The following is an 11,671-nucleotide window of genomic DNA, read 5'->3' on the forward strand; positions in this document are numbered from 1 at the left end:
CATTTATCTAAAAGATTACAAATCAGGTAACAGCAAAGCCACTTGCACAACCATATGCATTGCAGCACTATTCACCATAGCCAAGGTATAGAAACAGCCTACATGCTCCTCCATGGATGAAGGGATCAAGAAAATGTGGTGTATTTGCAAAGAAATAGATAGACCTGAAAGAAAATATAGTAAGTGAAGTAAGTCAGGCCCAGAGAGACAAAAGATACATGTTTTCTCTCATCTGTGGAAGCTAGAACTAATTTATAAATGTATAAGTACAGACCTATAGCCACCTAATATTTGGTAAGGGAGCCAAAAACACAGGATGAAAGAAAGCCTATTCAACAAATGGTGCTGGCAGGATTGGCTATATACATGAAGAAAACATAAGTTAGATCCTTATATATCACCCTGCACCAGAATCAGTTCCAAATGGATCAAAGACTTCAATGTAAGACCAGATAGCCCTGAAAGTATTACAGGAAAGGATAGGGGAAACACTAGAGCTCTTTGGCACAGGTCGAAACTTCCAAAGTAAAGATTTAGAATCACAACAAATCAAAGAAAGACTGGATAAATGGGATAGCATGAAACTGAAGAGTTTCTACCTGGCAAAGGACATAGCTAGCAAAATAAATAGAAAACCCACAGAATGGGAGATCTTTAGTAACTATGCATCAGAGAAGAGCCTCATATCTAAAATACGCTTAGAGCTCAAAAAATTAACCCTCCCAAAACTAATCCTCAAAGAAACAATGACCCCATTAATAAGTGGGTTAAAGACTTAAGGAGAGACTTTTCTGAAGAAGAAATAATAATGGCCAATAGACATGAAGAGACATGAAGACACATGTTGAACAATGCAAATGAAAACAACATTGAGATTTCACCTCACCTGAGTTAGAATGGCTATAATCAAGAAAAGGAACAATAACAGATACTGGTAGGATGTGGCCAAAGGGAACGCTATTACACCGTTGGTGGGAATGCAAACTTGTTCAACCACTCTGGAAAGCAGTATGGCGGTTCCTCAAAAAACTAAATATAGAGCTTCCTTATGACCCAGCAATCCCACTCCTGGGCATTTACCCAAATGACCACAAACAAGGCCACACTAAAGTCACCAGAATGGCCATTTTCATTGCAGCATTGTTTACCATAGCTAAGATATGGAATCAACTCAGATGTCCCCCAGTGGACCAGTAGATCAACAAATTGTGATATAAATACACAATGGAATTTTATGCTTCCATCAGAAAGAATGGCAATGCCCCCTTTGTAAGAAAATGGAAAGACTTGGGAAAAGTTACATTAAGTGAAGTAAGCCAGTTCCAAAGAAACATTGGCTGCATCGTTTCCCTCATTTGTAATAATTATAATTGATAATTATAAATCTACAAGTAAACTCAATGGATAGTAAAAGACAAATAAGTAGATTAATTTAACAGCACTATAAACATTCACACAGTGAGAACAAAGGAGAATATTCTTAGGAGAGGATCACAAGGGCTCAATAGCTATGTGCATATGATCATACAAAATGAGGCTTATCAAAATGAACTCTGAGAAATGAAAACAAGAGGTTTTTTATTGTTCTGCTTGCACGTTTTTGTTTTGGTTTTTACTTTTTTCTTTGGTGTATTCCATTTTGTCACTGTTTTTGATTTCTGTACTCTTTGTCTTGTATATGTTTATCTGGTTTGGGGAGTAGAAGGGGAAGCACAAAAAGTGTAGAACAAAGGGTAAACCAATTCAGCAGTGACACTCACTAGGCATTATGTTGGAAATGAACTATACAACTTGGGGAGGGGGTTGGGTGTGTAAAACCTGGGAAAAATTAGGGAAGAGGTAATGCTGTTCAAAAAGAAATATACTCATTACCTGACTTATGTAATCCCTTTGTATGTCACCTTTACAATAATTTTTTAAAAAAATAAGTATTCAAATAAACACATATGGGGTTATATGCAAGTGTACACAAATGAATTGACTGAAGTACCATTTGCAAGCAGAGGGGATTCCTTAGAATTGATGTGTAATTCCTTAGAGAAACTAGTTCACAGTCCAACAAAATGAAAACCAGGAAGTTGGCACTTGAAAGGTATTTGGGGGAGGTCAAAGGGAGAGGAGGGGCGGAATGAAGAGCGGAAGGGAGGAGGAGAATGCATTCATAATATTCAAAGCATATCCTTTGAAACTAAGAGAACAGAGGGAGGAGACAGCAGGGGAGAGAACGCTGAAAGGGGTGACAGTAAGATGCGTTGTACTTTTAAAGGGATTTGTTGAATGATAACTTCTTTGACAACTAGCTCAATATAATGGAAACATAACTTTCAAAAGAAATCTGCTTTGTGGGAGGAGGACACCAGTGAGAGGAGGCTGAGCTGAAAAGGAGGATGAAGGAGGTTGAATATGGTTGAATAGATCATTTGCTACTAGAAAATAGAACAGTGAATGTGATGAATTTGGGGGGGGGAGGGAGAAGAGAAGAGGGTCAAGGAGAGGGAAGGTTATGGGGTGATGAGGTTGATGAGAATGCATTGTAATTGTGCAGGAATGTAACAAATATAACCCTTCCCTTTATAACTAATGCAAGCTTAAAAAGAAGACACCAAAAGTATTAATAACCTAGGGCAGATGCAGAAAGGAGACTACCCAGGGCATTCTTGTGGACACATTTGTGAAGACAGACACATACCCGGAAGAGAAATCCAGGACAATGCTCTTGATCCGTGCCTCTAAAGCCACCTCTGGGTGACAGAATAGCCTGAACCTCTAGGCCCAGCTCAACACCTGTTTTGCCCCCCAGGATGTCCCATGGGAACAGCGTTGCTACCTCAGAGGAGGGGCCTCTTTGATTATACACTCAGCCCAAGTTTCCTCCTTAGATCCATGACATCAGCAGCAGTGGCTGTTTGTAGTGAAGGCGTCTCCATCCATTGGGAGACACTTTATAATTCATAAAGCATCCAGTGGCACTTGAGCGTCGTTAAACGAAGGCTGTGGTTCTGCTCAGTCATTTAATCTGATTTGGTTTTGTAAAAGAGGAGTTCAGCCATTTCCCCTGAGGCATCCTGGTGTTGACCCCAACATTGAAGACTAAAAGAAGACAACTTAGGTAGAGGGTACTTCCGGGAGCCATATTCTTATTGGTTGGTTCAAGCTTTCCTGCATGGAATGCTGGGTAGGCCAGTTACAGACACACAAGTGGTATTACAGTCCTCTTGCCATTCTCAAAGAAAAAAAAGTGCTCAATTCTTTTTTTAATTGCAGGGTCCTTGGACATTTACAGCATGCCAGAAGGGAAAGTCAATGTGGCCCCCATGGGAGAAGCACCCACCTACATCAACACCCAGCACATCCCAGCACAGGCCCTGCCAGCCGCAGCCAGCAGTGCGGAGAGCAGCCCACGGAAGGATCTCTTTGACATGAGTAGGTTTCTATTTGTCTATCCTTTAGTTCTCTTCAGAAATTTAAAAAAAATGCCTTTTTTTAAAAGTGCAATTACTGAAATTTCAGCTAGCAGGGTTTTTCTTTCTTTTTTTAATTATTGTGAAAATACCGTACAGAGGAGTTACCATTACATGGGCAAGGTCAGGGTTTTTCTTAATGCCTATGATTTAACAGTGTTTTTCTGGGCTCTAATTGGTCTCATTGAAAGTTTTGAGATTACAAACCCTCTCTTGTAGTCAAGAGACAGAACCAGTTTTCCCTGCGTTTTGGAATTGCTCTTGAAAACTTACTAGTGTGTTGAAACAAATGACATACACAAATAAATGCATTCATTTATCTACTCACTTAAATATTAATTGGCCATGATGTGCTAATTATTGTATTATTTACTAACAATGCAAGGATGAAATGGCCTGTATTCACATAGGTCTCGGTCTATCAAGCAAGACCAAGATAGGATCAAGAAATCACAATGCATCTCTCTCACACATGTACTTTCTCTCTCTTGTTTCTGTGTCCCTACATTCTCTCTCACTTTTCTCCTCTTTTTTGTTCTGATTCTCTCTCTTTCCCACTACCCTTTCCAAAAATTTACTGAGCACTTATGTATCAAATACTTTTCTATTTATTGAAGATATGTAAAAAAAAAGCAAACTAGGCGGCCCTTATTCTAATAAGTAAACATGTAACCATAGGCAATAGGACATACTCAAGAGTGACAATCAGTAGAACAGAATGAGAAGAGTGGCAGGCACTTAACATGCTTGGTGATATAGTGGGAAGTGGATTTTTGACTTGGACGTAGTCACATAGATTAGGCAAATTAAGTCATTCTTGAACTGAAATGGATCGAAATGTGAAAACTGTTGTTAAGGAATTTGGAAATAGATTTCCAAGTGCAAATAGTTTTATATGTTAAAATTTTCTTGTTTTTAATTCCACCAGAACTTGACAGTCTAAAGAAGACCTGAAAGACCAATAATGTTGAGTGATTTTCTACATGTGTTGAGCCCTTATTATTTTATTTCATTTTATCTACCACCCTGCAGGTAGATTTTATGATTGCTTTTTACCTTTTTGTAGTGTAAGAGGAAGTGGAGAATCCTAGAAGTTAGATAACTTCCCATGAAAGGCAGCCTTGCTGCTCCAATTCTTGCCATTTGTGGTGATGTGTGTGGTGATGGCAGGGCCCTGTGTTCATAGAACAGACAGCATCATGACCCCATACTGGGCTTTCTCTTAGCCATGTGGCTTCCCTAACACACTGAACTTCCACCTGAACCCAAAAAACTCTTTGAGTTTCAGTGCTTGGAGATAGCTAACAGAGCCCTCAGTCTAGTCCTTCAGATGAAAAAAGCCAGCTGCCAGTGGCTCATGCCTGTAATCCTAGTTACTCAGGCAGCTGAGATCTGAGGATTTCAGTTTGAAGCCAGCCCTGGCAGGAAAGTCCCTGAGAGTCTTAACTCCAAATAATCAGCCAAGAGCTGAAGTGGAGGTGTGGCTAGAGTGGTAGAGTGCCAGCTGTGAATGCAAAAGCTGAGTGAGAGCATAAAGCCCTGATTTCAAGCCCCAGTACACACACACACACACACACACACACACACACACACACAGAGTGGAAACTGTCCAACTATGGTGAAGCCACTTTCTCAAGCTACAAAGTAAAGCCCTTGCTCTCCAGCCCCAGTCTCAGTTTCTGTAGTATTCGACGTTGTACTTCCAAGCAGTCTATTTTTATGGTTTAATTTCATCAATTTACTTCTCACCCCAAAGGCTGAGGAGCGTGAGATGTGTGTGAGGTTAGAGAAAATTGAGAACCAGAGCCATCCTCTTTCCATCAATGAATTCCTACTGCTTCTCCGAAAACCAGACCAAAAAAACAAAAAGTAGCAATGGCTTAGCGAAGTTGATGTCCACAAAGAGGTGTGACAATAAAGCCAGCATTCTGTTGTTGCTTTTGTATTGATACAGCTAAATGATAGTAGCAGTGGCAAGATGGTGATGGATGATGATGCTGCTGCTAGAGGTGATGATGATAGTGATAGTAATGGTGACCCTGGTTCTGGTTAATTTTGAAGATGATGATGATGGTGATGATGATGGTAATGTTGTTGATGATACTGATAGAAACAACCTGAGAACAATAGGGGTGTTGCTGACAGTGGTGATGTGTAATACACATTTTCAGCCTATCCATGTAATCAGATAAAAAGAAAAGGTTAAGAAAAGCCCACATATATCAATAATTTTAACCTCCCTTTCTGTAAAAGATCTAACATCTGTAAAAGATGTAATAGTTGTCAAATAGATCTAATTGGTTTCATGTATTCATTCTTCTTCTTTCCATCCTCTACTAATATTTCCCAAATGGGGTTTATTTTAAAGCATCCATCAAGTACTTACAGAGGACTGTGTCCCAGAAACAATGGTATCTGTGCCAGGAGAAACCCATTCCTGCTCTGTGGTGTTGTCTTTAGGGGTTATGTCATGTGTTCCTAAATAACCAGCACAGCCAGTCATACTTCACAGTTGTGTGTCACTGAGTGGACTTTTCAGGGCTTTTGTCCATACCACCATACTGGAAAATTAAGCATTGAAATCGAATTAGATGTGCCTGGCTACTTCTTTTGCCACTAGTATTTATTGCTGTTAGAGCAGCAATCTTGCCAGGCATAGATCTATTAGAGTGAAAAGTATGTTTCAATGGGGATAAAGCCTTGCTTTTCCCTTTGGAAAAAATTACATTTGGAGGTTAAGAGATGGAAAAAGTCATATTAGAGGCACTCAAAGATTTTGAGACAAACTGTTGGTAGATTGGCCTTAGGTTTTTTATATGAAGTCAAAGCCTGTGGCTTTTCTTTTCTTTTGTTATTGGCAAGTTTTATCTGAATAAAACGTCGTTAAGGAGGTTGACAAATGGGCCAGGGAAGTAGATGGTGTGAAATATCTATACTTTTTTTTTTTTTTGCCGGTCATGGGGCCTGAATTCTGGGCCTGGGTGCTATCCCTCAGCTCTTCAGCTCAAGGCTAGCACTTTACCACTTGAGCCACAACACCCATCTTTTTCTTTTTATGTGGTGCTGAGGAATCGAACCCAGGGCCTCATGCATGCAAGGCAAGCACTCTACCACTGAGCCACCTTCCCAGCCCTATCTATAGCTTTTTGAAATGTGTCGTTCTACCTTTTTAAAGACTGTGCTGAAAGCCACATCACAAAGTACCACTCTCAGCTGGAGAGACTTTCCAGACTCATTGGAGAAAGCCATGTTAAAATCTGGGCTGTGCTTTAAATGCTTGTTAGAATGAGTCTTGTGATATTAACTGCTAGTTCTTTTTCTCTAGTCCCCATTTCTTGAGGAGTTGTGCTTGCATTTTCAGCTTTCACACTGTATTTTTATCATTCATTCTTGAGATTGACTCATTGCTGGCAAATGTTGTTGGCAGAACCTTTTGAAGACGCTCTCAAGAACCAGTCCCTGGGACCAGTGTTGAGCAAGGCAGCCTCTGTGGAGTGCATCAGCCCTGTCTCACCCAGAGCTCCAGATGCCAAGATGCTGGAGGAGTTGGATGCTGAGCCTTGGTACCAGGGAGAGATGAGCAGGAAGGAGGCCGAGGGGCTGCTGGAGAAAGATGGAGACTTCCTAGTCAGGAAGAGCACTACCAATCCTGGCTCCTTTGTCCTCACTGGCATGCACAATGGCCAGGCCAAGCACCTGCTACTGGTAGACCCCGAAGGCACGGTAAGGCAGGGGGGCAGGGCCTTCTAATGAGCCAATACCTACTTGTTTGTGCTTTTGTTATTGTCATCTCTACTTTTAACTGTGTCTGCTTAATGGGTATTCATGGGATAACTGCCATACTGCTGTCCCCACCTGCAAGAGACTGCTAGGGACAGAGGACCCAAGCCTTATGCACCGTGCTTGGGGACAGATAGCCGTGGTCAGTACCCCATGGGAGTAATAAAACTTTGAAGATAATCATGGCCCAGGCTAAAAGCCTTGACTTTTATGTTCTGTAAGATAAATAAATACACAAATTTCAATTTACTACACGGGAACCTAAAAAAAAAAAAAGTTAGGTCCTTCTCTCACCTCTATCTTTTTTTTCTGGTTATGGGGCTTGAACTTAGGGCCTGGGCACTGTCCCTGAGGTTGTATAGTGAAAATGAGCTTTCTGCCACTTGAGCTACCATTCCACTTCTGGCTTTTCCTGTGATTAATTGGAGATAAGAGTCTCATGGACTTTCCTGTTTGGGTTGGGCTTCAAACGGTGGTCCTCAAATCTCAGCCTCCTGACTAGCTAGGATTACAGACATGATCCACCAGTGCCTGGCTATTAATATCATATTTTAAAGCATCTTCAGTTGAAACTGAAACCTAAATGTGAAAGAAAAAAGAGAACCAAGAAAATAAAAACCAATAAGAAAAAAGCTGTCTAGAATTATGAAGGCAAAGCAACAAAAAGAACATTTTCACAATACATTCACAGTGGACAAAGTTTGACAGACTCCGGGGCTTCTAATATTTATCACAAATATTTCCAAAAGGTGAGTTTCTGAAATTTTTATTTGTGGGCTATAAAATGTTATGAGTAATAAGCAACCCCCCCACACACACTAATTACTCTTTTCTTCCAACTCAGAGAGCTAATATCAAGTGGTATTGAGTTGGAAATTTAATATCGCTGAACAATTTTGTGCATTTGGCTACACTGTACATTTTCTGATTAATAAATATATTTGTCTAGCCCAATAATTGCTATATTTAGTAAGCACAATTAAATCACCCTTACCATTAAGTAAATTCCAGTGTTCCTTTTTCAAGCCTTTTATAAAATGAAAACAACATAAAATAAGTAGTTATCTAAATAATGGTGTTTGGTTGGACTTGAATACAGTTTAACTTTGTGTGTAGGAGGTGGGGATAACAGAGTTACCTGATAGAATTCAGAGGTTCCTACCAAGGTACCTGCATACCTCAGCTCTTGGTGCTCTGGGAACAGTTCTCGCTGCACAGGTCCTCTTCCATCCCCACCAAGGCAACCACTTCCCCAAAGATGGAATGGAATCAGTGTGACCACTTCTTCCAGTTCACCTAATGAACACACACACATACACTCCCAAAATGTATGTTTCTGTGTTTGTACCTTTCAGAAATTTGCAAAGATCATGTTGTTCTACAAATCCTCTTTCATTTTCTTCTTCTTTTTTTTTTTCCTGAGGATAAATTGTTTTGGAGATGCCTCCATGTGCTTTCTGCGTAGGGGCTCATTACCTGGGTGGGGTGCCAGAGGCCCATTGTATGCACTTGATACTTATCACTTATGAGCTCTCTAGTGAAGGGAGTCTGAGGGAGTCTCCTGCAGACCTTGCTGCATCTTTCTGTCTGTACTTGGGGCGTGTCTTTGGGGCAGGTGTCAGCAGCAGTGGAGATTTGGTCAGAGGAAAGGCATACATTCAGTTTCACTGGGGTTTGCATTTTAAAAAAACGATCTAGCCCATTCAGGAGCACATAGTAGACTGTCAGAGGACCCAAATCCTTGCTTTTCCTTGGTAGTGTTTCCCTAGTTTTGCTAATCTATGGGAGTAAAGAGTAGAGGGATATCTCATGATCTGATTTTTCAATTCTTTAATTATATATCATAAGCACTTGTCAGGTACTCTCAATAAATTTAACTTCTCATGTTTTTCTTTTGTTTTTCCTTCCTTCATTTGTTTGTTCCTTCCTTCCCCCCCCTCTCTTTTTTTTGGGGGGGGGGTCCAGTCATGGGCCTGAACTCTGGGCCTGGGTGCTATCCCTCAGCTCTTCAGCTCAAGGCTAGCGCTCTACCACTTGAGCCACAGTACCACTTCCGGCTTTTTTCTTTTTGCTTATGTGGTGCTGAGAAATCGAACCCAGGGCCTCATGCATGCAAGGCAAGCGCTCTACCACTGAGCCACCTATCCAGCCCTTCCCCCCCCTTACTTTCTTTATTCTTTCTCTCTTCTTTTTGTTCTTTCTCTCTTTTTCTTTTTCCTTCCTTCCTTCCCTCTCTCCTTCCTTCCTTCCTTCCTACCTACCTTCCTTCCTTCCTTCCTTCCTTCCTTCCTTCCTTCCTTCCTTCCTTCCTTTCTTTCCTTCTTTCTTTCTTTCTTTCTTTCTTTCTTTCTTTCTTTCTTTCTTTCTTTCTTTCTTTCTTTCTTTCTCTCTTTCTCTCTCTCTCTCTTCCATTCTTTTATCACATCCATGAACATAGCATAAATCTCTACTTACTCAGTTTTTCTTTGATATCTTTTCAAACTTCTTCATTTTCTTTGTCCAGTGGTTTCCTACAGTATCTAGCTTTAGCCTTTGTTCTAAGGCTTTTTTGTGTTTAGTTACTTTTTCTCAAAAGTACTGCTTTGAAAGAGGAATGTAGTGTATTTGGTGCCCAGAAATGTGATTCCAGCAGTTTTGCCAGAACACTGGTCTTGCTTTTGTATGGTATATCTCTGCTTCCCAAGGCCATCTTCAGGCCTGCTCTTGCCCCACTGCACTTAGGGTGCCTTTGAGCACTGTCCACAGGGGGTGCTCTTTCGTGGTCCAATGTGAAAAGGAGTGTTTTTGGAAGAGAGTTTACAGTAGGCTTTTGGTCCTTCTTAGCCTAAATGATTCCAATTGTTCGTTCATTCATTCATTCATCTGTCTATTCAAAAAAAAATGTACTGAAGCCAGGCACCGGTGGTTCATGCCCATGACCCTAGCTACTCAGGAGGCTGAGATCTGAGAATTGCAATTTGAAGCCAACCCAGGCAGAAAAGTCCATGAGACTCTTATCTCCCCAAACTACTCAGAAAAAGCTGGAAGTGGCACTGAAGCTCAAGTATTAGAGCACTAGCCTTGAGCGAAAAAAGGCTCAGAGACAGTGCCCAGGCCCTGAGTTCAAGCCCCTTGACTAGCGAGGCAGGGGGAGGGAGGGGAGGTAAGAAAAAAAGTACTGCATGCTGAATCCAAACATCACCTTCAGCACCTTGTATGTTTCTTGATCTTGTTTAAAAGAAAATCTCTGCCTTAGTGGAATCTATAGATTACTTTTTATCATATATTGGTATTGAATTTTATCACATTTCTTCAGTATTTTTTGAGATAATAATGTGACATTTTTCTTAAATTCTTCAATATGGAGGATTACACAGATACATTTTTCTGATATGATGATCTTATCATAACACTGTTTATCTTGGCATAATAGTTGAGTTTGGACATCTACTTTTTTCATCAATTTTAATTGCTCTTCCAACTGAGTTATTTCAGCACAGCCTACTCTTTTTTTTTCTTTTTAAGGGTTGTTTTGATCTCTGTTCTTAAGTAAAATCTGTTGTAATTGTGTTTTGCTGCTTCTATTTGTATGTGCTTACTAGCTTGGGTAGCAAGGTGCTATAGTTAAACTTGCCTTTGTATATGAGCAAAGCATACTTAAGATTAGATGGTTTATTAGGAAATCTTTCCTTGTGTTACCTTAAACTGAAACTCTTGTATACTCACTATTTCTTTATTCTGACTTAATTTTGCTCTAACACACTTACTGTGAATAATCATTTGTTTGTTTATTTTCTTATTATTTGCTTCTCCCTTTTCTACTAGATTATTATCTCTGTATGAGTAGCAGTCTTACTTATTGCACTATCCTCCAGTACCTGCATGGTGCTTGGCACATACTAGGTGTGCAATAAGCACTTGATGAATGCTTGACCAAGTCAGGCTCTTACGATTAGGAACTGAGAATCCTATGAGATTACCTGAGGAAAGAGCCACACCCTACTAATATACAGCCATACTCCATGTGGTATATTGTGCAGATATAAAATAACAAGCAAGATTTTGTATAGAACTAGTTCAGATTTCTATCTATTTTCATTGGCGGTTCAACAATTCAGTTGTGGTTCTCTAAAAGAAAATAGGAAGCCAGGTACTAGTGGTCCTCAACTGTAAGAAGGCTGAGATCTGAAGGTTGTAACTCAAAGCTAGCCTGGATAGATAACTACAAGGGACACTTACTTCCAATTGGAAGTGGAGGTATAGCTCATGTGATAAAGTACCAGCCTTGAATGAAAAAACCAAGCATGAGTGAGTGCAAGGCTCTGAGTTCAAGCCCCAGTACTGGCACAAAAAGAAGATAGAAAAGGAAAGAAAGAAAGAAAGAAAGAAAGAAAGAAAGAAAGAAAGAAAGAAAGAAAGAAAGAAAGAAAGAAAGAAAGAAAGAAAGAAAG

General features: G+C 40.2%; 1 protein-coding gene across 1 annotated transcript in view; it reads left to right on the plus strand.

The window, feature by feature from the left end:
* Positions 1 to 11,671, plus strand: part of Shc3 (SHC (Src homology 2 domain containing) transforming protein 3) — a 160,570-nt gene that overhangs the window by 128,089 nt on the left and 20,810 nt on the right. The window contains exons 10-11 of the mRNA XM_013023461.1: positions 3,265 to 3,423; positions 6,889 to 7,184. Coding sequence (XP_012878915.1) covers positions 3,265 to 3,423; positions 6,889 to 7,184 — 455 coding nt within the window. The remainder of the gene's footprint in view (positions 1 to 3,264; positions 3,424 to 6,888; positions 7,185 to 11,671) is intronic.

This window comes from Dipodomys ordii, unplaced genomic scaffold, assembly GCF_000151885.1.
Source record: "Dipodomys ordii isolate 6190 unplaced genomic scaffold, Dord_2.0 Scaffold68, whole genome shotgun sequence".
Lineage (NCBI taxonomy): Eukaryota > Metazoa > Chordata > Mammalia > Rodentia > Heteromyidae > Dipodomys > Dipodomys ordii.